Genomic DNA, 26012 nt, shown 5'->3' with positions numbered 1-26012 from the left:
GAGCACTCACCCCTCCTGGTCGGAGTCGAGCTTCTTCTTGCGGAGCTCGATGGTGTCTGGCGTCTCCATGCCGGGCGGCACCGAGCTGACGCCGAGCGGGGNGAGCGGGGTGACCAGGCCCTCGCCTGGCGTGGCCACGCCTGCTGCTACCTCGCCCGCGCCCGCGGTTTCGCCTTCGTCGCCGGATTCCTCTGCGGGAGAAAATATACTTAATCAAGTATACAAGGTGTTAAGGCAGATTTACACGTAGTAGATAAGTAAATAACAAAATTTTAGTCTATTTCCAAAATTCTATGAGTAGCTCTTATTAATTATTATTATGTCTAATGGCTTCAATGGTGCGAATTTGGAGGTTTTGCCAATGTCGAGTGTTTAGAGAGAAAAAGTAGCTCTTATTTACTATGAAACTACTTGTCAAAACGTGACACGTTTGACAAGCCCCGCCCACTTATTTACCAGAAAAATTAAGTTTTTAGTTACCTACTACTTAATACAAGCCTTTAAATACCTACAAATTGTAACAGCCGATCGACCAAGAAGTGTTTAGCTGCCTTGAAAAAAATATTTCAGAACTCGTTAAAGCCTATGCCAACGGCATTATTTAAGCGCGCCATCGACACGCATTTATAGCGATACAGACGCGAAAGTTGGGCCCAATCTATAGACATTTGCAGGAAAAAAGCTCGCCGTCGTCTGCGCGTTAAATACGCCGTGTGCTTTAGGGCTCTTAGATAGTTTTAGAAGGCAGTCAAATAGCCTAATTGGATCAGTAATAAACTTGGAACTACTTCGACATTTTATATGCTGATATTTTACTAACCTTCTTCCGACTCTTCCTCAGATTCAGACTCCAACTCTCCCCACATCGTTCTGTCTATATCTTGATCTTCATTATCCTGTCAGAAAACAAGTTGTATTTTAGTAAAAAGAAAAATACACATTATTAGTCTTTGCTTGGAGAAAAACTAGCACAGGGACGAGTTTTACGTTAAATCTTGTTGTGGGACGAGCACTTGGGTGTTAAAACTAGTTTGGGAACATGGGGCAGAATGCCTCCAGAAGTTTGGTACATGAAAAGCTTATATTAAAGACTCACATCGTGGCCGCTGCTCTGGACAAACTAGTCTCTATATGTATAGTGGTTAGCCCCAGCCGCCGGCGTGGTAACCGAAAGTACAACTCTCTGAGATCGGGACCTTAAGACCTGGAATCTAATACTAACGTCTCACATCGTGTCCGCTGCTCTGGTGGCGGCGGACACGATGTGAGACGCATACAGCGGCTTGCCGGTCTCGTCGACAGGCGGCTTGCCCCAATCACCAGCGAGGTAGCCAAACACGCAGCCCTCTGGAATCGACGCGTTATGACCTGGGATCTTATGCTAAGGACTCACATCGTGTCCGCTGCTCTGGTGTCCGAATACGTCTCCATACAGCGGCTTGCCGGTCTCGTCGACCAGTGGCTTGCCCCAACCACCAGCGTGGTAACCAAACACGCGGCCCTCTGAGATCGGCAGCTTAAGACCTGGGATCTTATGCTAATGACTCACATCGTGTCCGCTGCTTTGGTGTCCGAACACGTCTCCATACAGCGGCTTGCCAGTCTCGTCGACAGGCGGCTTGCCCCAGCCACCAGCGTTGTAACCGAAAGCACAACTCTCTGAGATCGGCACCTTAAGACCTGGGATCCTATGCTAAGGACTCACATCGTGTCCGCTGCTCTGGTGTCCGAACACGTCTCCATACAGCGGCTTGCCAGTCTCGTCAACAGGCGGTTTGCCCCAACCACCAGCGTGGTAACCGAACGCGCAACCCTCTGGGATCGGCGCGTTCAGACCTGGTATCTTCAGGTTGGGGTAGGAGGGCGGAGGCCCGTACCTCTGCTGGGCGATCAGCCACGGAGGCGGGACCTGCATGACAAATGATATTTGTAGTGACCTTTTTCCTTTTTTTCTATTATTATCACAATTATTGCTACAAATAATAATACTAAAGTCAAATCTGTTCAAAATTTCATGTCAACGGATTTAGGCTGAGTTGCACCACCTAATTTCGACCGTTACTTTGACGATAACCGGTGCTTTTTGTATGGATTTTGACAGATTTTTGACGTTTGTCAAAGTTAAAGTAAGATGGTGCAACAAAGCCTTAGTATACCTCAGTCGGACTTCGAACCACATAATATTATAGACCTGTGTAGCCACACCCACTTCTCTATGCAACAATAATGTAAATGCAGTCGACAGTTCGGTAAAATTACTAAAAGAATTTTGAACTTTATGTATGAAGATTTATAAAAGGTTTATATTAAATCGATCATTTGAGATATCAGACTTGAATTACGACAAATTGACATAATTCTCCATGGAATTTTGAACTTTAAGTGTACAGCATAAAGGTTTGTTATTGAATTTTACCTTGTGCGAGCCAGGCCCGACGGGCATACCAAGCGCAGTGCGTAGCTCCTCAGACAAGTCTCCGGGTTTCTTCTCTCGCAGGCGCGTCTCGAACTCCTTGCCCTCGTAGTACAGGTCGCCGTGGATCGTCATGCGCGGCTTGGTCTGCCATCTACACAGGGGTAAACATTTTATGGAGGGAGTTCAACTCTTTAAATAGTAGAAAACCATTTTATTTTAACACACAGAATGGCTCAATGACAGCAAAGACAAGACCAATGGCTTCCTACCGTATCGTCTTTATTGAGGAGACACCTGATATGATGTTGTTCTTACAACAAAAATAAACTGAGAGGTAAGGCGCAAAACAGAACATAAAAGTAACATCAGGCTAATATGGCCCGAATGCCGTGGGCACTGTTACGGGCTACGGTCAGAAATTGCTTTTAAATGATACAAGGTCTTATGACTTATGTACAAATTATTGATAAAAAATTTAGTTTCACAAAAGGTGGAAGTGCCGTGTGATAGAATTTTAGAAATAAAAATAATAATTTTACCTTCATATCTTCGATCCACATGTTCATCATAATAATGCGACCTGTATTCTATACCTATGGGAAACAAAACTGCAAGACCAGATATCACCTGGCTGAAGTAAGATCGCAAACTCAGTTTTGTGATCAGACATCTTAATCAAAAGATAATAAATAAATGTGGTATATCATTATCATAATATTATAATGATAATGATAAAGTGGTGGGCATTATGTTTGAATAGATTGATTGAGGCAGGTCAGTACAAAATAAAACTAACTCAAATATCAAGATGCCAACGATAGATATATCTGGTATAGACAATAGACAGTGTTATACTCCTGCAGTGGAGACTAAATACATGGGGCGTAGAAGAACTTGTAATTTTCGGAAAACCCTTATGTTAATTTCTTATGATATATTACAATATTTTGTATGTTTTTTTCGCTCCATGAAATGATTTCGAAATCAAAACTATTACTAATGTTACCTTGTCTAGAACCCCTGAAGTGATTTAGAAATCTAAACTGTTATGAATGGTACCATGTCTAGACCCCCTGATGATAATGAACTAATGATCGTTCTATAGTTCACTTACTTGAAGAACGCATCGTGCAGCTTCTGATAATCGATATCGATCTTGCCGAGTTTGGGGCGGGTTCGTTCACGCATTTTCGCCTTGAGCGTCTTGGTCTCCTCCTTGTCCTGCAGCGAGGCACGCATCTCCATGATGCCGGTCTTCTTGATGAACTCTGGTAGGTCGAACGGCGGCTTCTCTATACCGCGCTTGCCTTGTAAGTACTGGGGGTAGAGAATAATGAGGTAAGCACCCCAATTATTATAATCGACTACTTAGTCGATTATAATAATTGGGGTAAGTGAATTGGTCAATTAACAGCACGTCAACGTATTTCCAAACATAAAGGCTTCCACAGACCAAACGCGGGTTAGAAGCAGTGCGGGTTAGTTGCAGCGCGGCTGAGGCACACTGAAAGCAGCGCAGTTTCTAAGCAGTTGCAACGCGGGCGGTTGTCAAATATTTCAATATTCGAAAACCGCTTTCAACGCGCTGCTACCGTCGCGTCCTGCGTCCGGTGTGTCATGCTAATATGGCCGCCATAGTAATACAACAGCGCGGGCCCGCACTCGCGCCGCTTCTGTCCCGCACCCGCGCCGCCTCGTTTATATTTCGGCAGTTGAAGTGCGGCGCGGTTGTAGCGCGCCCGCGTTCAAAATTTCAAATATGGTGTGACACACTTTAAAGAGTTTCTTGTATTACAACTTGCGCGGGCCCGCATTCAAACTGCGCTGCTACTGCCCCGCGTTTGGTCTGTGGAAGCCTTTACCCTCTTTCTGGCGCAGTCGGGTTAAAATAGTACTGTCGACTGCTATCAACAGCAGAACAACCTAAGAGCGGTTTTTAATATCGTGAGGATTTCATCATGGACACGGGATAGTAATGCGTGGAATACGCACGCGGGAAAATAAATATTATTTTATATGAAAAGCACACTTGCGGGTATCACGCGTGAGGGGCAATCCCGCGTCCGTGATGAAATCCGCACGATATTAAAACACCATACATTGATATGACGTCTCCATCAGTCTACATTAAAACGTCCAATGTCACCAATCGATTTTGAGCTTTGTATCCTCACAATAAAGTTACCTTCCGTTTGTAGCACCAGTGGCGCGGCACCTGCACGGTGTTGCGGTGCGCCTTGAGTTGCACCAGCAGGCGCGGGTCGCGCGCCGTGACGTCATACATTTCCACCACGTCTGGCCGCGATACCAATTGCTTCAGTTCTGCTACTGATAGACGAGAGAGCTTCTTGAGTTTACGCTTCGATAGACGCTCTTTTTCGTCCGCTGCGTTTTTCTGCAAGATAAAGATCAATGTAGAGACAGGAGATAACTTTGAATCATTTTTGTCATCAACAGAAAGTCTTTAGCGCATCCGCAACCATAAGCATGTTGCTGTTGCCGTGTTGCAACATGGACAAATATAGCCCCGCCTTTCGCGTGAAAGCCAAGGCGCAGACCACTGACTTTTAGTTGACCGATAGTTGGACCCGATTCTAATTTGTACGAAGAATCGGCCGATACCAAATTGGTGTAATGTGCGTACTTTCATACATCTCCGTACTGATTTATCAGCCCGACCCAACTACCGGCCAACTAAAAGTCGGTGGTCTGCGCCTAGGCTAAAAGAAAACATAAACAAAAGAGGACTGTCGATATATTTTCTTGTTTAGACGCAACAAAAGTTAAAAGCCGGCCCGGTGAGGTGAGGTGGGGTGAGGTGACGCGTTTTTACACGCGTGTTTCGAATTTCAAAAATGTAGTCGCGCGATTTGCCTATGAACCTCTAGTATCTCACGATCGCGGTAGAAAAATAATCAAGAACCTACCTCAGCTGCTTCTTCATCTGCAGCAAACTGGTCCTGGACTTTCTCCTGTGGTTTGGACGGCTTTGGTGCATCCTTTAGGTCGTCCATTAGGATATCCTCTTTCTTCTCCGTGATCTTGAACGCTTCAAGCACTCGGTGGAACTGACGGTACATGGGCTCCAGTTCATGGAACTGGATGTTTTCTTGCACATATCTGAGAGGAACAGACAAATTAGGGTATATTTTTTTAATCAAATATGTTAGGAAAAAGAATGCAGGAGACATTCAGCAGAAAATAAAAATATGTTACAGATAATAATTATTATGCAGCAAAAAATATTTTACCAAAAATTGTGATCTGAGATGGGGTCTATCATCAAACTCAATCAATACGACATATGCATGGTCAGAATAAGTATAAGTTAACCTTTGCTTTTTTGCACATGCCATGTGATCTGAGATGGGGTCTATCATCAAACTCAATCAATACATATGCATGGTCAGAATAAGTATAAGTGGACCTTTGCTTTTTTGCACGAGTGAGTTATGTCTGTCATACAGTATGAATAGGTAGTCCTATACTATTATGAAAGTTTAACTGCCACTGTGATAAATATTATGCAGTTAAGACTCATGTAAAAAAAACTATGGTACTCACTCAATTTCAGCCTCTTTCTCATTTTCTTTGTCACTCAGCTTTTTGATGTCATCTTTATTATCTAAGTTCTTTTTGGCTTCCTCCTTACGTTTTTGCTTTGCTTCTTTTTTCTTTTTCTTCTTGCGTTTATTCTTAGTTGCTTTGGATGCCTAGAAAATAAAACGATAAAAAAATTACAATACCATTGAAAATCTAGTTCTATTACCTTACAAGGTTAGTGTTAATAAACTTGTAAAACATTTTTGTGATTGATTGCAAATGTATAGAAAAAAAAAACACTATTTAAATCAAAATATAAACAAATAAACACCACACAAACAACCCCACATGGCATTATACTGATTAGATGAATTTGGTTGAGAATGGTGCAAGTATGCATTTGCTAGAACATTTTTATAAAACTGCTATTTATAAGAACTTAAAGACTTAAATCGCAATTTCTACCTCTGGTTTAGATATGATGGGAGGCTGTGGGGCCTCCGGAATGGCTTCTTCATCGGAATCCCCTTCATCCTCCTCGGCATTATATTCCGCACTTATCACAGGAGCTGGAGGAGCTTCAGGAGGATTCTTGTCTTCTGGAACACATAGTTAAAAATTATTTAGACAATGTACACTTTGTCTAGCTCTCTAGCTCTTGTCAGCTCTACACCCACTGATTTCTGAACAAAAGTCTTGATTTGTTTTTAACATTGTGTTTTATGATGCTCACCCTCAATGTAAATTGCAACAATCAATGTCAATTGTGTAAACAGTATTATAGTAAACAATATACATATTACAATTCTAATAAGCTGCGCTAACCTTTTGGTTGTTGTTCTGTTTCATCACCGAGAGCAGCCTGTCGCTGGTCTTTGTATGCAAGAGCCTCTTCTAAAGCCTTGGGCAGCACCACTCCACCAACCGGTGCTGGCTTATTTCTGAATTCCTCGGGGGTGTCTATCTTCATGGTCAGCAGGGAAGGCAGGGCTGGTGGGTGGCCTGGCGGATGAACTGGCGGGGGCACCTGGTCCTCACTTGCAGGCTCATTTTCATCACCCTCATCTCCATGGTCTTCCCATCCAGGAGGACCCTCTCTCCCGCCCGGCCTGGACCAACCTGGTGGTCCCTGGCCTTCCCAGGGCCCATGACCCATCGGCATATTTGGTGGAGGACCCATGCCAGGTGGGCCCATATCCATTGGACTATTGAAATTCCCCTTTGGGCCTCCCCTCATCATATTTGGAGGCATTCTTGGTGGCATCCCAGGAGGTCCCATTGGGGGGCCCATATTAATTCCGGGAGGGCCCATACCAGGTGGAGGAGGTCCCATGCCAGGCGGTGGAGGACCCATACCAGGTGGAGGGGGGCCCATTCCAGGTGGAGGAGGACCCATACCAGGGGGAGGGGGACCCATTCCCATCATACCAGGAGGTGGGCCCATTCCTGGAGGAGGCATAGTAGGAGGCCCTGTTCCTGGAGGGCCATCCATTATTAAGGAATGTCTGTTGAAATGAAACGGATATTAATGAATATAACATAGAGCAAAGAAATATTCTTAAATATCAACAACTCAGTAATTATCAATAGACAAACAACAGTCAAACTCCTTTAAGGTAAGCACTAGATTATTGTCTCTATTTGCCCTTTTTTATTTACAACAATTTTTACAGCTCCTATAGCTGTGCAGAATAAATTGAGCATAAAATACCACATTAACATAAAGCTCAAAGTAGCTCGACTTGTGTGTTGGTTAGTATACAGAGGAACGTCGTGGATGGTCTTAGAGCAAATGGATATGGTGTTATGGTTAGTAGATAATGCTTTATAGACTTATTAGTTTAAATTACATCAATATTAGTGGTGATACACGGCCATTTAAGGTTTCAGGGTGAAAATTGACTGTCCGAAAAAGGTTAGGAAAAATAAATATTATTAAAATACAAACCTTTGTAACTCGGTAGCAACTCAAACCAACGAGATTTAATTTCAGAAGATGCAAGCAAAATTACGATAGTGTAATTATAGGAAAGATTGAAAATTAAACAAATAAAAGCCGATGGACGCGAACGAAACGAACGAGCACTTTTGTTTGACAGGTCAGCAATTGACACTTTTTTTTTATGGAGGTGTCAGCTGGTGTTTTTTTTATTAGATTTTCGGCTTAGGGGACTTGACATTTCATCCAACGTAATATGCACGACAGAGAGTTATATGAGTATTCTTTGATGAAGAAAAGACCATGTCAAACTTATGGAGAAGATTTATGACCATCTAGGCAAAAAAAAAAAATACTGGTAAGATTTATTCTTGTTGCTGTGTCAAATCTTAATAATCTTCATAAAACTATTCTCGAAGTCTCATAATATCTAAAACTGTGATACAAAAGTTACTTTTACTGAACTAAAGTTACCAAAACAACTTAGTAAAATCGTATCGCCTATCATTCTTTCTTTCTTCATTCTTTTATCATATCTTGGATATTGATTTATATTGCTATTGATTTATAGTGACCATAGACAATCATGAAAATGGTTGTCTGTGGGATTTGTCAGATTTTGTCATTCATTTGACAACTCTTTGGTCTATAGTAGCTTTGCAGCAGGTTTTGTTATCAAATTTTACTGTGATTACATCAAAACTTACGTGTTACTTTAGTGGTTCGTTGCGTCAACGCTTGCGTCGGAGTATTAGCAGCCTATACTTGTTCTACATTTTCTAGAATATGGCAGACATGGGCGAAAAGTACAACACGAAATGTCCTGGTGTGAAGAGGCTTATGAGGGAGGCCATCGAGTTGGCCGAGGCTACAGAGGAATATTGTGCTCGTCCTCTCGAGGACAATCTTTTCGAGTGGCACTTCACAGTTCAGGGCCCGAAGGGCACTGACTTTGAAGGAGGTATCTACCATGGGAGAATATTATTGCCCAAAGAATATCCTATGCATCCACCACATATCATACTTTTAACGCCCAATGGCAGGTTCGATACAAACAAGAAAATATGTTTGTCCATTTCCGGACATCATCCAGAGACATGGCAACCATCATGGTCCATCAGAACAGCTTTATTGGCTTTGATTGCATTCATGCCTTCTCCTTCAGAAGGCACCATAGGGGCCCTGGACTACACTCCCGCTGAGCGCAGGGCTTTGGCCATAAAGTCACGAACATGGTCTTGTCCTGAATGTGGAGTGGCAGCTGCACTCTTGTCTGCTACAGCAGCTAAGCCTATCACAGAAGAGGAACAATCTGCACTGAATCAGATAGCATTCAAAGGTGAAGAGGAGCAAGCTGCAAAACCCCCAGCTGCACCGGCCGCAGCGGAGGTGCCTCCCGCTGTGCTGGACTCAGCAGAGTCAAGCTCAGGCTTCCTGGATCAGCTGACAGAAATAATATTGGTTCTACTTTTTGGAGTTCTAGGAGTTTTTGTTTTTAGGCGCTGGAACGCCTACAATGTGTCAACAGATACCGAACTGTAATTTTCATTCCACTTATAACATTCATCATTGTCAAGGCCTATACAACTTGAAAAGATCCCTTGAAATTTTGAAATGTTTTACAAATTTTTTAACATTGATTGGAGTTATGTAAAATCTTTGAAGAGTATTTTTGTCATTTCCATTCACTCAAGCACACTTAATAACTAATTAATTTGAGTAGAGTTAGAAAAGTAAGGCTTACTTTTTCTAATTTATAAATATTCTTTGACATGTATTATGGCTTTATGTAATTTATTTCTCTACTTGTTATTGAAAATTATTAACTAATAAGGTCCTTGCGAATCAATAGCCCATAATATTTGTGTACACTTTAGGAATTTATTATAAAAAATAATACCTCAATATTTACCTTACACGGATTAGAAAATAGTACTTTTTATGAAAGTTTAATCTATCTATTTGTATTATCAAACATTCATTAAAATCCATTAAATATTAATCATACATTAGATAGGTTTATGGTAATGAATTGAATGATGTGAATAACTAAAGCATTGTATGGGGTTATGCATATATCAAAGATGTATGTAATGGTAAAATTTTAAACTTCTATGTATTAAAAAAACTTTACTTTGTAAATATTTTGTTTAAAATTTATGCAACGTTACACATATTTTTTTAATTAACAATTTGATTTAGTTTGTGTCTAACATGTGCAAACAATGTAAATATTATGATGATGAATGTTGTTATATGATTTTATTTATTATGTCCAAAGAAGAAGTCTGTGATTTACATTCAAAATTTATTCTACTTTGTTCACAAGATAATTATCATAACATTCGTATATAACTTATATACAGAACTTATTTCTTATTCAACTGTGGATAGTTCTACAAATAATTATTTTAAAAAATATTTATCATCTCAACATAATTTATTAAATAACAGCTCTTATTTAAGGATCTCTATATTGGTAATTTGATGTCTGTATCCTGTATCACCTCTGAAAACAGAAAAAGGAAGGCGAGGTCCCTTTTCTAGAAAATGTTAGCAACCCCTGCTGTGGTTAAACCTGTATTTATACAGACATTCCACTTTTTAGACAAATGTTGTAAATCAAAGTATTTTAGCTTTGAAAATGTACTGTTTACACTACTAACAATTTGACTATCAGTGTTTTATTCTAGATAATTAGTTTTAAGTGTAGCACTATATTTAAATCTTTAGTATTAAGATGAATGTACCTTGTATAAAATTGTAGTATGATGTGCTTAAATGGCGATATCACAAGTTTTATTGGAATTAAATAAAATTTGTAAATTATCAGCGATTAGACTTTAATTAATACCCTGCCTTAATTTAGACAAAATATACATAAATGAAATGGTAAGTATGATGAAATGTGTAGTGACTCATCAGTTAGCAATGTGAAAAATCAACTTTTAATAGTATAATAATAAACACTAGGTAAAACTCTTAATAAATCTGAGGCTGACTGGATTTCTATATTACTCTACTCGTTTCACCTGCCATCAAATCATGCAAAACCATCTAATCATGTAGATGGTTTTTAAAGGATTAAAAAAAATTGAAGTTATCCAAATAAACATCCAAGTGTGATTCTCATGTTATAACAAATAACATGATAGTTTTATCAAATTCCGTTCATTGTTTTCGTGTAACATTGCAAATGTAATAATAGCCTAGCTAGTAGATGAAGTTAAATCCAACCTTTTCTAGTGTGTTTGTGTTCCAAGCGAGTATGTACTACATAGAGGTACACAATAGTTCAAAAACAGTGTTATGTTAATGTGTGGATCTAGGGTGATGCAACATTTGAATAAAAAAATGAAACACCATAATTACAAGTGAATATTATATTACGACATTAAAATCAAGTTAAATCTAGTTACACAATACAGCAAGTTGCTGTTAATGTTTATACTATACTAATATTATAAAATACAAAGCTTATTCCTCATCTTTCACCAAGGTGCCAGTGTAAAAGAAATCAACAGTGAATTTTGCATAGTCATCACATAATTAGCAATGAAAATATTTGAGTTGTAAAAACGTTAGATGTTATCCATTCACCGCAGTGCATTTCCAGCATAGAACCAGGAATAATTTTCAAGGTCTGGTTGGTTAAACATATTAAATTAAATCTGCCACATTCATGGGCATTTCATCTATCTGAGTTGAATAGTACTGTTCAATATCTCTTAAGATTCTGATGTCATCAGACTTGACAAAGTTTATTGCAACACCTTTACGTCCGAATCGTCCTGAACGACCAATCCTATGAATGTACAATTCACGGTTGTTTGGTAGGTCATAGTTGATTACAAGGGATACTTGCTGAACATCAATGCCTCTGGCCCATACATCTGTTGTAATCAAAACACGGCTGAAACAAAAATAAATATACTAAAAAACAATTCAGTTTCAATGCAATAATGTATTAAACATAAGCTAGCATGGAAATAGAGGCCTATACTCATAAAAGTTTTATCTGTTAGAACAGCATACCTTTGTCCAGAGCGAAACTCTTTCATAATGTTGTCTCTTTCTTTCTGAGGCATATCACCGTGCATAGAGCTTACAGTGAAATTGGCTTCTTGCATCTTTTGTGTGAGCCAGTCCACTTTCCTCTTTGTATTGCAGAAAATAACAGCCTGGGTAATGGTAAGGGTGTCATACAAGTCACAAAGAGTGTCAAATTTCCATTCCTCTCTCTCCACAGCTACGAAGAATTGCTTTATTCCTTCAAGAGTCAATTCATCACTACAAAAAAGAAGACGCAATATTAAACACACATTATTTAACTAAAGAGAAACTCAGTAGTAGATAGCATTATACGTTACACGTTCATAAGTGCCACTTGTGGTCTAAACTGAATAAATATTTTTGATTTTGATTTTATATTACTGTTGAAATTAAAACTGCAACTTACCGTTTAACCAAAATCCTTATGGGGTCTGTCATGAACTTTGATGTCATTTCAAGAATCTCATGGGGCAATGTAGCAGAAATGAGCACAACCTGGGTTGCAGGCGGTAAGTAGCGGTACACGTCATAGATTTGTTCTTTAAATCCTTTGTTCAACATCTCATCAGCTTCGTCAAGAACTAGCATTTTGATTGCTCTGGTCCTCAATACACGCCTCTTGATCATATCTGGAAAAAATATATAATTCATGATGCTGATTACACAACAAGACCTTGTTATTGTATGTTAATAATTAACCCTATACTTGGCAAAGACGGTTTTGGTTAATATTTGTGATTTAGACTATAAATATTGGATTTAGGACGAGTAAAAATCATGCAAAAAATACGAAAAAAAATCTTAGGTATGTAGTTTTGGAAATATAGTATGTATCTTTAAGTGCACATTGCCAGCTTTGTAGTAATTTAAAAAATGGTTTATTTGTTAGTAAAAATTAGTTATTTAAATGAAAATTACTACAAAACCTTAAGCTATTCCTTATTTGAGAAATAAAAAATAAGTATCTTTTACAAAAAACTGAAAACAAAGTAAAAAACCCACTTCAAAGTCTGTAACGCCTTGCAAGTATAGCTGCATTTGGATGTATGAGAACCAATCCATCAGCGTCGTTGGAGTACCTCCTGAACCTCACACCCCTCTTACCATCCTGGAGAAGCAAATGCAGATAGGACACATAGGAATTCTGCAAGAGCATTAAAAAATACGAGGGGTATTGACGCCAACTGGTACCGAACTGTCTTCACGTCTTCGATTGAAGATAATTTTATACCCACCAACTTACAGTGGAAACGCAAGATAGCGGAAATGGATCTCTGGAACTCTCTGGGAAACTATGCAGCAGTCGAACTGGCTGAAATTCTTCAATCACCAGCTTTATAACCAGAAGCATGCAGCAGCCTGGATAGGCTGCTCGCTTTTTGGGGGTGATCTGGGTTGTTTGGAGTAGGAAGATAACCACCCAAGAGAATCAGGAGGCTAAGTGCGGCTTCTAATTCATCAGCTGAAGTGTAACCGCCACTAACTTTCGACCTGGTTCCAGATTTTGGAACCAGAACTAGCATTTTGCGCGCCTGATTTTGTTGCTGCAGCACAAAGTTGTCCAAAAAACGACATTCATTATTACATGAATTAAAACTCACATCGGCATATAATTTACAGCTTTAAATATTACTAACTAATAACATGATCCCTTTTTTATGTGATAAAATCTATGAAAAAAATCATAAAATAATGTCAACGAGCACCTGGCAATGTGTCTTTAAAGATACATTCAAAATTGAAAGTAAATTATTACGTATCTGACAGTGTGCATTTAGAGATACATTCGGACAATCCGCAACGTACAAGAATAATTATACAAGTTTTGGGATGAAAAAACAGCACTATCATCAAGAAACCTTTATTTACTATCCATATTACTACAAATAATCACCAATATTCTTTAAAAAAAACACCGAAAATAATTAAAATTATCAGCCGGTGCGTAGACGCCTGTCAATGGTCTGACATTTTCTATATTACTGATAAATCTGTGCAGCCTGTAGCGATTCTATACTGTGTAACACAATCTGTAGTATTTGGGCTAATGTTATATTAAAAAAACAATTAAAAATAGTTTTTGGTTTCTCGCCCATATTTTTGTTTTGGTCAACGTATCTTTAAATGCACAATGCCAAGAAAAGGGTTAAAAAATGATGCACTAAAATAATACTTTCACTTCTAAAATACTACACTTCATTATGTACTATTTTTTATATCACAAATTATTGTGAGGTAGTTTTAAATAGCACATAACATCACTTGTCACTGTGTGAAATTTTGATTACCATTAATTGCTGTGTGGCATTTTATAATTTGTTGATAAGGTATTTACTGTTTATGCATTTCAACACCACCATTACCATTAAAAAAATATTATTATTATCTAAACTAAACCAACGGTATAATAGAATAAACCTACAAAAATGAACGGGTTAGTTATAAGGAATTGATGTTTACTTACCAAAGACTCTTCCAGGTGTGCCAGAAACAACATGTTGTCCATAATCCAGTTTCCTTATGTCTTCCCCAAGGTTGGTGCCGCCGATGCAAGCATGGCACTGCACGTTCATGAAGTCGCCCAACGCAAGGATCACTTTCTGGATCTGCGTAGCCAACTCGCGGGTTGGTGAAAGCACCAACACTTGCGTCTCACGTAAAGTCGTATCCAACGATTGAAGTATAGAAATAGAGAACGTGGCAGTTTTACCAGTACCAGATTGAGCTTGTGCTATCACATCTCTACCCTTCACGATAGGCAAGATACTTCTTTGCTGGATTGCAGACGGCTTTTCAAATCCTGCAAAAAACAGTCAGTTGTTATAATTGCCCCATGACAAAATATAGGCTATTTCGCTAGAATCCCTATAAGTAGAACTTCTGACTGAAATAAACATACCATAGGTGTAGATTCCTCGCAGTAACTCGTCCCGCAATCCCATTGAATCGAAGGTTGGGATAACTTCCACATCCTCACTTGTATCGAACTCTACGTTCGACAAATCTTCTGATATTATCTTCCGATTTATAGAAACCTCTGATGCCGTCATCTTTACAAAAATCTAAGTATTTTCACTGCTGCTCCCGGAAATAAAGTAAAAAGGTACCCACGCGTGCAAAACAATATTCTGCAAGCGAGGCAAACGAATGAAATGAATGACAGCAAACAAACTTTCACAAGAATTCATTAATCCCTCTCATGCCATCTCTTTTGTACATGGGAATTTAGACAGAGATAGCCATATATGAATGATCATAGACTGTCAGAATGATTGTCTATGGTTACGACGCCATGTTGCAATAATTTTTTTATTATATATTTTATAACTTTGGACAAATATCTTTTGGCCTTATCTTTTCGTTTGTGTTTTACTTTTTCTAGCTTTAACCTTTTAGCCGCCAGCCAGCCCATATCAAAAGCGGCGCGCGTGCCAAAGGCGCCTGAAACATTAATATTTATTATCTCTTTTGAAAATAAACAAAGGCCCCTATTAAAATATAAATGAAAGTTTAGGGTTGTAAGACTTGTAAGCCATCATAAAAATACACACGAAGCAGATTTTAGATTCAAATCTTTGCTTGCCTCAACTCTTGCTGCGCGATCTATATCCAACCTATATCTTCATTTCAAATCTTTTGATGTAAATGTAAAATCAATACGACCAAAAACTAATCAATACTTTGTAAAAAAATATTGAAAGGAAAAGATCATTAAATTGTAGATAATATTTTAGGTTTTTGAAATATAACAAAAAAGTAGAACAAAAGATTTATTTAAAAAGTCTTATCACCTGGTTGTAGATAGCAATAACAAAACGCATTTAACAACGCATTCCGATTTCACAAAAAGAACGATCATATTTGATTTTGAACGAATCAAAATGGATGCTGGGTGTGAATGAACTATGTGCTGAAAAACGAACAGCTTTTTATTGAATTGTGTCGTGGGCCCGATTATAATCGGGAATCCGGCGTCGCGTATTGTTTTGTAGTTATTTAGTCAGTGTCCAAGGTGAAGTGCCGTCGTAAACCAAATCGACTCATATATTTGTTCAATTCAGTAGTCACCGTGTCGGTAATGTGTATATACGAAAGTTTTGGACGATCTTGTAATCCGCAGGTGGCCTTAGGATGAGGACTTTGACGGAAGTATTGAATGTCTATCTGGATCTGCGATTTATTACCGAGTTGTCGTCCTCTGCGCTCGGTTCGACATGGCGAGAGTGTTCGGACTAAAGTGCTCGTTTGCTGTATGAGCGGTCAGAAATGAAATGCATATACAGGAAGGAACAATCACAACTCTGACAACATGTACCAAAATGACAGAAGAAGTAGACAGAAGACATGGCGTAAATGGTAACAGTAGTAGCAAGGGTGTGAATGAGGATGCTGCGGCGCAGAATTCTGCTCTCTCCGCGACTGGTGGGCGGCTCAAGTTCTTCAAAGGTCAGTACCCAACATTCCCTCAGCCTATAAACAGCTGCATCACCATAACTTGCCTTGTGTAAAAAGTTACTTTGAGAAAAGCTAGAAAGTCATTCATGCTCTGATAAGCATACACAGCACATTTGAGTGAGCCATTGCCAATTGTCTGCATGCAGGCTCTGCTATTGTTGTGTTTCGTAAGAGGCTGTGTGCACTCTAGTGTAAATAAAAATTTGTGCATATCTTTCCTAATTAATTTTCAACCATCTTAGAAGAGTTCAAGACTCAAAAATTAATTAATTTTGACTCTTCAGAGATTATTCTATTTTTATGTTCAGAAATAATCTATATCCTAATACAAAAAGTTTCCTGTAACTTGTTTTGTAAAGCATTTCAAATAATCAGGAGCACAGATCAGCTGACCTAAGCAACTCTATTACTTTATTTATTGGATTATTAATATTGACTCCGAAGACAGATTTGATTGTTGTTTGATCCAGATTAAAAAATAATATGGCCCATAAAATGAGCAAAAGATACCATTCCTCTATAACAAAAAGTGTAGAAATGTTTACAAAACATACAACATACTAAAATTATAGTACCTAATCTGTATGTAATTTGTGTTACTAATAGGTCCTATTACTGTGTGACTGATTGGTTTGAAACATGTTAAAAGATTTGCTTTGGGTCATCATTATCATCATAGATTCATTAAAAATAAACAACACCATCCAATCAAATTGCAAGGTCAAGACCCTTATGAAAGATGTGCGCAATATTCAAAACACTATGGAAACATAGTGTTTTGAATCGACACATCGTTTATAGCTCACACTCACGGTGTGACGTGAAGAATGGTCTGGTGCCCTACTAACTCATGAGCACTGATAGTAATCATATGCCAATGGATAAGCCATTAAAAACCAATATAGGTAAAATACATTTTATTAAATAATACCTTACTTGGTACAGAAGGAATAAAAAACACAAGAAAGTTTGAAAAAACTACTTATTTATGTTACTTTAGTATAATTTACTATAGATTTAGATTACATTCAAACATTTCACACAGCACTGGATACAAATCCATCCCAATTGACTATAAAATGAAGCTAGTGAAAAATGTACTTTCTAGGTAAAATACAAAAACAAATATGCATAATATTGACTTAAATACTAGTCTTACAATATACCTAGTATTTTTTTGTCTCACGCATATGCAAGCTCAAGGCTCTTTGATCATGGGGATACATGAAAAACATGTATTTTTAACTTCAAGGCTCAAGCCGATACTCCATAATTATTACAACAAACAAAAGTTGTTTATTACTTACTGCTGCATGAGTAGGCAGTGCATACTAAACATAATATTATTTATCTATATTCTATAATACCTTGTCTGGTACCATGCACCAGCTCAAATGATAACAGTTAGCACATTCCATAACTCAGTGAGCAAACATTTAAGACAAGTGTCTGTTATTTGATATGAAGACCAATAATAATGAGCTAATGAATGTCAATAGCACACAATGTCCTTAATGAGACTGCTTGCTTGCACAGATAACTGATAGAAAAGATTGGTTAAATAGTGTATTTTTCTTGACAATGTAAATGTTTGCTTTTGATTATTTTGGAAACATTTATTAATACTTATTTAAATATGGAAAGACAACTAGATTCTCCCAAGAGAAAAAGATAACACAGTGAAATCCTGTCCTGACAAAATGTATACCTAATGTATGAAAAATTGTTCAAATTTTAAGCATATTCAATGCCTTTTAAAGAGGTTAATTTGGATTATAATACTTAAACTCCCATATTTTAAACAAGGGAGTAAATGTGGCCATGGTCACATACCGGTTTGGCATGGTACTTCTTGGGCAAAATATCACTGAGGTTAGGTGTTATCACATAAACCTGTAATTTTTTTCTTCAGTACAATAAACTAAACAGCAATCATTGGGTGGTTCCAGATGGCAAGTTCATCCTGGAGCTGGTGCGCGGCGCGGCGCGGTCGGGCGAGCGCGCGGGCTGGGTGTCGGTGCCGCGCAAGACCTTCTGGCCGCCCGCCGCCGCGCCGCCCACGCCGCCCGCGCGCCCGCCCGCCTCGCTCAGCGCCTCCGACGACAACTCCTCCGTGCACTCCTCGCCCTGGCAGCGCGACCACGCCTGGAAGCAGCCCGCGCCGCGCCGCAACGTCTCCAAAGAGCTAGCCATGTACTACTGCAGGCCCGCCTCCCTGCCCAACGCCGCCATCGACGCCGTCGGCCGCCGCAAGCGGAGGCGGCCGCACGACCCCGCCGGCCTCGACGCGCCCGCCGACGCCGCCCGCCGCGCGCTCGCCAACGGCGGCGCCGACGCGAGGAACGGCGACGCCTCGCCGGACACCCGCACCGCGGGCGACGACGCCGTCGACGGCGCGCCGCCCAGGCCCAGGGCGAGCGCCGAGGACGACCGGTGGCCCGACTACGACCGGGAGAAGTATTATCACATGAAGCTGAAGAAGCCGTACCAGTATCGAAAGTTACGAGTCTACAAGAAGACGCGCCCGCAGATCCGAAGGAAGGAGCTCGCGCGGACGGTGGACAAGCTCCGCGAGCGGATCGCGGCGCTGCCGGCGCCCGTCAACGCGAAGCTGGCCAGCTGCCGCCAGGAGCACGCGATGGTGTCGCCGCGCAAGCGCATCCTGCGCGAGCTGGAGCGCGTGACGCTGGAGGACCAGGGCACCAAGCGGCGCGCCAAGACCGTGCCGGCGCTCAGCACGGCGTCGTACCCGCCGTCGCCGGGGCCCTCGCACGCGCCGCAGCGCGCGCCCGAGCCGCGCCGGGACGCGCCGCCCGCCGGCAAGCACGTCGGCAGCTACAGCATCCAGTCGCTGCTCAGCATGCCCGACGACGGCCCGCGCCGCTCGCCGCACTCGCAGCCGCCGTCGCTGAAGACGGAGTCGCCGAGCAGCGTGCGCTCGCCGGACCTGAGCCCGAGCCCGGACGGCTACCGCCACCGGTACTCGGCGCTGATGGCGTCGCCGGGCGCGGGGCCGGCGCGCGAGTCGCCGCCGCCGGAGCTGGCGCGCTACCGGGGCTACGGCGCGCCGGCGTCGCCGTTCGGCGCGCGGCAGTGGGGCGGGTACCGCGCGCGCGAGGAGTGGCGCGAGGCGTGCTACTACCCGTACGGCTACGCGCCGCTGTACCGCGCGCCGTGGGTGCACTACGGCGTGCCGGCCGCGCCGCCCGGGCCCTGGGTGCCGCTGGCTCATCCGCTCTTCACCGACCACATACCCAAGGATGAGCCCACTTCAGGTTAATATTTTTGCAATATGTTTGTATAATCGTATTCCTTGGAATGTACCTAACGATTTATAATTATTTTTTTCTCATCGATATCGCGTTTGTCGGTCGACCTCTTATCTGTAGGTGATTTAAATTCCCGTTCTTGTACTTTCAGATTTGCCACTGAACTTGTCGAAGCACTGAGGCGGCAACGTGAGACTGAACACACACACACTAGCGGGCGCACTGAACTTTACATTTCCTCTCGGTAAGTGTACTGTGAATGCCGATTAATCAAAGATTATTAAGGTAGTTTAAACACTGCAATATGTTACATATTTACATTTTGTACTATGTACCAAGTTCGAACAGAAAACTTGTGGTATTGTTATTGTTGAACGGTGTCCTATTAACATTCCATTGTTACAATGAACGATTGGCGCGGTTTAAAGTCCAAAAACTACATCCCACCTAACCCGATGTTCATAATCGTGAAGCGATTATTTTATATATTCTTTATTATGCAAATATCTTTTTGCAAGCTCGCAAAAAATATTTTTGTATAGATCGCGGTTTCTGACAGTCATTTGTCTGGAAATCTATTTACAAACTAATGTATATTACACTGAAATATTATATTTTAGTATAGATGTTTGTATGCAGAGCCATGTGTGTATTTTCATACTAAATTTGTACTGCGAGTTAAATATTTTAATATTGGCTATTAATTTAGGATAAGATTCTAGGACAAACTAAACAAAAACAGTTATCAATTGTTAGCAATCAGTGCCTTGAAACAAACAAAGATATTATGAACATATTTATAATGAATGTATTAAAAAGTATTACACAGAAAAGTTCAGGCTTCGTCCAAATTTACTAAAATGTATGATGATAATGTACTACTAGTTTTATACAATTTATGATATACAATAAAAGCTTGAAGACAAACTCCTATTCCTTACTCAATTGCAAAATTCCATAATGTTTATGTTCGATCTCATTATTTAATTTAGAAAATAAAACGAGGTAAAGACTACAGTTTTGGGATCAAATTTGGATGTGTGTTTATGTAACATGTACATATTAAATAAGACATTGTACATATTTTGTGAATGGTGTATTATTGACGGAAGCTCGGGCGTAGGTTTAATGAGAGCGTTAATTAACTGCGTACGATTTATATTGGTAAGAGTTTATTACCTTCAGATAATTATTGTAATTGTACAGTATTTTTGTAATGAGTATTTTATGAATTATGATGAGGAAGGGCGTTTCGTAATAGTAGTCGCAGTAGCGGAGTCGCGGCGCCCTCGCGCGTTGCAGGCTTGAGATTAACATAGTGGTAGTTTACTGCAATTAAGTTGAAGTATGGGGTATGTATTATAAGGACAGTTAAACGATGGTAAGGGACTGACTTCTGATGTAATATTATCATTAATGGAATTGTATAAAATAGTCGTGTACTACTCTTCTACATGTCCGCCAACAAAGTTGAATTAGTGTAAATTTAGCTATAATAGGTCCTGCTCAATTTAATTCTGAGTACACTTAAGAAACAACTTTATATCAATGTTGTCTTAGAGTATTGAGAGGCAACCTCGTGGTTTTCGTCTTGGGTTATTTTATACTCTGATATATTTAAACTGATTCGATGACTCTGATATTATACTAAAGGGTAGACTTCAAGAGTGATTTTTGATGTTACAAGTGCGCCTTTGTCAAATTAAATGCAGTAAACCATGTCATATTACAACAGATATTTTTATTATGTTTCTGCTGACTGCTGGGTAGATATCATCGACAGAAATGAGTGGTTACGATTTTTCTTAACGACATTTTTTCCCTTCTGATACCGTAGTTTATGCTACAGACTGTACTGGTTACAATGTCGCACAAATGTGCCTACGTCATTGATGTCATTAATAATGCGTTCATCAATGAAAATAGGTTTGTTGTCGTCATGACATGATACAATTTTTATAAAGATTACGTCACTGGTGACTTATTGTATTGCATGTCCAGAAAATAACCATTTATTGAATGAAATAATTATAATCAGGTGATCTACTCAACATTGATGATATGTATTCAGCTAAAGCAAACAAAGCATGAAATTATGTAACATTCGAGAGCCACGCTGAATATTTATTTTGTAGTATGTTAAGTTCATTTAAATGATTTTTAAGTAATATAATACGTGTAATCCTTTATAAATGTATAACTAAGAATCATTACTTATTTGAATTTATTTAAAGTCTTGAGATAAGTAGAAGGCTATAATCTTCATCGCACAGTGCCTGTTAAGTAGTATTAGTGACGTTGAAGAGTGATATGTATTTTATTTTCGTAATGTAAAAACAAATTATACTAAATTTTATATAAAAACTATAAATATTCGTGGACGCAGCTCTCGTTTAACAGGAACATTAAAGTACATTACTGTGCCATTAGAATTAGAAATCTTATAATTACCTAACAACTTTCATGTCAGCAATATGAGTGTGTACGTATTACTGATTAAATAACTAAGTGAATTTATGTACAGTAATAATCCGTCTACTTATGACTCGGCTCATATTCATCCATTCATAATAACGTAATTATATTTTTTCTTTTGTCTAACTTTTCTTTGAAATGATTGGACTCACTACTGTAACATACGAGTGAAAAACACAACGTGTAAGAGAGACGTTAATTATAGCCTGTTTAAACAATAATGCCTGTTTTTATCGTTATCGTGACGATTTACTAATCTGTCATTATGCATTGATAAAATATTTGGCTTCAAGTTTGTTCTAAACGATTTAAAACAAGTTTTTTTGCTTTAGTATGATAAGCTTTGTCTTCCACGTCGTTAAGACGGATTTTGCTGTACTTAAATTCGGCAAAATATTTGCTGCGTCTGAAGTTGTATATGGAATGCTTGCTTATTGTTATACAACATAGAGTAAGTGTAAATGAAAATGAGGTTCCTCTCGAGCACAACGTTGTTTTACTGTTGTTATGATAATATTTTTCTATGCAATCAAATACCACAATCTTCGAAGCATGTGATAACGCTTTTACGAAAAGTGACACGAGTATGCAAGTGTTGAAATCCACTTATATTTATCATGCGGAAAATAGTTATTAATATTATCCATTTATATTAAGAATTGTAGTTATGTACTCGAATAAATATAACTTTTTAAAACTATTTCTTTTATTTGTATATTCCGGAAAATTTACCCATTTCGATTATGCGATTTAATGCAAATAAATCTTATTGGATTAGTACGAATGTTATACTCTTTTTCAGGCAAAAACTACATACTAAAATGTATTTTGATGAAAGTTTACAGTATCTATTGTTATACAACAGAATAACTTATTACACAGGCTACATTTTTATAACGTTTATACAGGGCGTCCAGCCCAGAGCTAGAGCATCATAGAGAGCTACCCGAATCACCGCGACTTGAGTTTTCGAGTTATCATTTTTATAAAACGTTTTTAATGTTGTAAAAGAAAATGATAACTCGAAAACTTAACATTTTTAATTTTACATTCTTGTTATGGATGTAAATACTTCTGAATCAGCTAGACCTAGTACCTATTCATCGAATAATAAAAAAATCAGGCATGTACCTTATCTATTCGCGTCAGTGACCAAAAAGTGTCCAAGCACAGAAATTAACAATCATAACTCGAAAACTATCAATAAATTAATCGCACAACATGTATGGGGGTGAGCCATTCGGCCTTCGGGTGGCTTAGCCCGTGATTGCTCTACCTCTGGGCTTCAATTTGACACTACTTTTTGAGACATCCCGTATATGCGATAAATAACTCGGTAAAGCCACGGGGCTAATTATCATAATTATTATTACTGAAAGGCGAGAATGTCGTCGTTACTTATAATATCAGGCCACAGAAATCAGTCACTACACAAGTTTTTTAATTACTCAGTGTTAACATTAGGTAACAACAACTATTCTTTTACTGAGGGGTTGAAGTAGTCAGGTTTGTGCATCGGATGCAGTTTCGACAACACGATGTAAATGTGTCGTCTTCGTTCGTATTCACTGATCAATAAATTATTAACTATACAAAATTCCACCCTGTACATTACTAAGGTGGTAGGGTAGCTAGCTAGGCTGAAACCGAGCAAAAAATATAGCCCGCATTAAGAATTGAACCTGCGACCTCTGGGTCTGACATGGGTGGTAACTACTATAGATCACACACTGCAGTTGGCATATAGTTCCATGCCAGTAGCTGATACCATCGAACCGAAATGTGTGCTTGAAACTTATGATCATCATCAGTAATCTTCTTGTTGTGTTGACAACAAAGCTACAGTGTCAGCCCAAAACTCCTATACAAGAGTGGCGTTGTCAATAATAACTTACCATCAGCAGCAGCGCCTAACATCACGGGACCCGTTACCGTCGTATGTTTATCGGACATCTAACTAAAGGTGAGTATAGACTAGAGCATATAACTTGTAACAAAACAATAAGCTGCTGTTACATGTTCTAGTGTATCACCCTCTCACCAATGACATACTATAAAAACATCTTAGCCTCCCACGAACCAAACGTAGATTAATTGGTGTAACATTTGAAACATTTCGTCGAGCCTTTTGCACGAGCACGGGTGGTGACGCAGATCGAGAGGGACGAACGAAGTAAATGTCATTTATATTTTTTATTATTCGTAATCATGCCGAGCATTCGTTAGAACGTAACGAACATTACATAGATAGAAATGCTCTAGTGTATATCCACCTTTTGTGGTCACTGTACTTGCTTTGACCAATATCAAATATATCTTACCAACTGCAGTTAATATTATGCTAGTAAACTATACCGTAATGGATTAATGTCAAAATTAATTTGAAAATAATGGGAGTTGCGTAGTGTTATGACTAACTTTGAAAGTTTGAATGCAAGCTACACTTGCGAGCAAAAGTATGGAATCACTTACATGAAGTTGTTTCCACGCGATCTTGTGTACAAATCAATTTGTTAATAACAAAAAAAGTAGCACCATTTTAAAGATTAAACTTTTAACTTTAAATTGATACCAAATTCATTTAAATCACACCAGTGTTTAAAAAGATATCCCGGCTGATGTAAAGAAGTAAGGAAAAAGACATGTATCAACTGTTTGATACGTCGCGAGTTGCGGCCTATTTACCCCCCATAAAAGCAAGTGTTTTCGGATTTTTGCTTTCACACGTTGATCCATACACATCTCCGCTTATTTTGACACTTTACCTGGGATTCTACACCTTCAGAAGCAGCACAAATCGTTGCACTATTGCAAGAAGGGCTCAGCCAGAGGGCTGTCGCACGTCAGCTCCACATAAGCCAGTCCTGGGTTTCGAAAGTTTTAAGACGCTTTCGGGAGACTGGTGGCTTTATCCCGAGACCAAGTTCTGAACATTGCCGGTGCACATCGCAGAGGGAAAACCGTTTTTTCATGTCAACTTCTCTACGAAATCGTCATTTGACTGGTATCGACGTCCAGCAAGAGCTCAGAAATGTTCGTAGGATAGCTGTTAGCAAGTGGACAGTTCGTCTAAGATATAAACAATAGAATTTGACTCCAAAAAGGCCTACCACAGGCTTGAAACTGACGGCAGGTCAGCGATAAGCACGCTTTCAATTTGCTCCTACACATCTCGATGGGAAGTCGAGCAAGCCACCCCCATAAGCCAATGTTTTAGCGAACCAGGACTGCACAAATCGCTCCCCAGGCCGTCTATAGACCCGACCTCTTCGACTGCTGCACTGCAAAAACAGTCTGCATTCATCGGAGAACAAAACTCGCCTCCATTACTCGCCTTCCGAGTGCGAGCTAATTGAAAGCGTGCTTGTCGGCGACCTGCCGTCAGTTTCCAGCCTGTGGCAGGCCTTTTTGGAGTCAAATTTTATTGCTCATATCTTAGACGAACTGTCCACTCGCTAACAGCTATCCTACGAACATTTCTGAGCTCTTGCTGGACGTCGATACCAGTCAAATGACGATTTCGTAGAGAAGTTGACATGAAAAAACGGTTTTCCCTCTGCGATGTGCACCGGCAATGTTCAGAACTTGGTCTCGGGATAAAGCCACCAGTCTCCCGAAAGCGTCTTAAAACTTTCGAAACCCAGGACTGGCTTATGTGGAGCTGACGTGCGACAGCCCTCTGGCTGAGCCCTTCTTGCAATAGTGCAACGATTTGTGCTGCTTCTGAAGGTGTAGAATCCCAGGTAAAGTGTCAAAATAAGCGGAGATGTGTATGGATCAACGTGTGAAAGCAAAAATCCGAAAACACTTGCTTTTATGGGGGGTAAATAGGCCGCAACTCGCGACGTATCAAACAGTTGAT

General features: G+C 39.7%; 4 protein-coding genes across 5 annotated transcripts; 2 read left to right on the top strand and 2 right to left on the bottom strand.

Annotated features, from left to right (window-relative positions):
- Nucleotides 1-6: 6 nt before the first annotated feature.
- Nucleotides 7-8077, bottom strand: Sf3b2 (splicing factor 3B subunit 2). Its single transcript, XM_028303807.1, has 11 exons — nucleotides 7908-8077; nucleotides 6785-7464; nucleotides 6425-6558; nucleotides 5981-6129; nucleotides 5344-5536; nucleotides 4602-4811; nucleotides 3531-3733; nucleotides 2417-2567; nucleotides 1706-1909; nucleotides 821-896; nucleotides 7-191 (listed from the first exon to the last, which is right to left on the bottom strand). Exons 2-11 carry the CDS (start codon nucleotides 7449-7451, stop codon nucleotides 7-9), a joined length of 2172 nt encoding a protein of 723 aa, XP_028159608.1. The 5' UTR covers nucleotides 7452-7464; nucleotides 7908-8077.
- Nucleotides 8078-8533: 456 nt separating this feature from the next.
- LOC114352278 (ubiquitin-conjugating enzyme E2 J1) lies at nucleotides 8534-10503 on the top strand. Its single transcript, XM_028303813.1, has one exon. The coding sequence runs from the start codon at nucleotides 8685-8687 to the stop codon at nucleotides 9438-9440; it is 756 nt and encodes a 251-aa protein (XP_028159614.1). The 5' UTR covers nucleotides 8534-8684; the 3' UTR covers nucleotides 9441-10503.
- Nucleotides 10504-11266: 763 nt separating this feature from the next.
- Nucleotides 11267-15111, bottom strand: eIF4AIII (eukaryotic initiation factor 4A-III). The gene is made up of 5 exons (XM_028303810.1): nucleotides 14851-15111; nucleotides 14416-14751; nucleotides 12358-12580; nucleotides 11934-12188; nucleotides 11267-11811 (listed from the first exon to the last, which is right to left on the bottom strand). Exons 1-5 carry the CDS (start codon nucleotides 14999-15001, stop codon nucleotides 11559-11561), a joined length of 1218 nt encoding a protein of 405 aa, XP_028159611.1. The 5' UTR covers nucleotides 15002-15111; the 3' UTR covers nucleotides 11267-11558.
- Nucleotides 15112-15764: 653 nt separating this feature from the next.
- Nucleotides 15765-22847, top strand: H (transcriptional corepressor hairless). Of its 2 annotated transcripts, XM_028303808.1 has the most exons (4): nucleotides 15765-15963; nucleotides 16072-16397; nucleotides 18356-19681; nucleotides 19827-22847. In XM_028303808.1, exons 2-4 carry the CDS (start codon nucleotides 16223-16225, stop codon nucleotides 19853-19855), a joined length of 1530 nt encoding a protein of 509 aa, XP_028159609.1. In that variant the 5' UTR covers nucleotides 15765-15963; nucleotides 16072-16222; the 3' UTR covers nucleotides 19856-22847. The 2 variants fall into 2 exon arrangements, with proteins under 2 accessions (XP_028159609.1, XP_028159610.1); XM_028303809.1 differs by having other exon boundaries at nucleotides 15766-16397.
- The last annotated feature ends 3165 nt before the right edge of the window (nucleotides 22848-26012 follow it).

This window comes from Ostrinia furnacalis, unplaced genomic scaffold (assembly GCF_004193835.3).
Source record: "Ostrinia furnacalis isolate ACB-3 unplaced genomic scaffold, ASM419383v2 OfSCF1301, whole genome shotgun sequence".
In the NCBI taxonomy this organism is placed as follows: Eukaryota; Metazoa; Arthropoda; class Insecta; order Lepidoptera; family Crambidae; genus Ostrinia; species Ostrinia furnacalis.
This window is presented reverse-complemented; position numbering and strand designations above follow the sequence as displayed.

What these genes read in the sequence shown, in the direction of transcription:
- H (XM_028303808.1), top strand. Translation starts at nt 16,223, where the DNA reads ATGCATATACAGGAAGGAACAATCACAACTCTGACAACATGTACCAAA. An exon ending in GCGGCTCAAGTTCTTCAAAG is followed by an intron (nt 16,398 to 18,355) that starts GTCAGTACCCAA and finishes GGGTGGTTCCAG; the next exon opens with ATGGCAAGTTCATCCTGGAG. An exon ending in CAAGGATGAGCCCACTTCAG is followed by an intron (nt 19,682 to 19,826) that starts GTTAATATTTTT and finishes TTGTACTTTCAG; the next exon opens with ATTTGCCACTGAACTTGTCG.
- eIF4AIII (XM_028303810.1), bottom strand. Translation starts at nt 15,001, where the DNA reads ATGACGGCATCAGAGGTTTCTATAAATCGGAAGATAATATCAGAAGAT. An exon ending in ATAAGGATTTTGGTTAAACG is followed by an intron (nt 12,189 to 12,357) that starts GTAAGTTGCAGT and finishes TCTTTTTTGTAG; the next exon opens with TGATGAATTGACTCTTGAAG. An exon ending in GAGTTTCGCTCTGGACAAAG is followed by an intron (nt 11,812 to 11,933) that starts GTATGCTGTTCT and finishes TTTTTGTTTCAG; the next exon opens with CCGTGTTTTGATTACAACAG.
- LOC114352278 (XM_028303813.1), top strand. Translation starts at nt 8,685, where the DNA reads ATGGCAGACATGGGCGAAAAGTACAACACGAAATGTCCTGGTGTGAAG.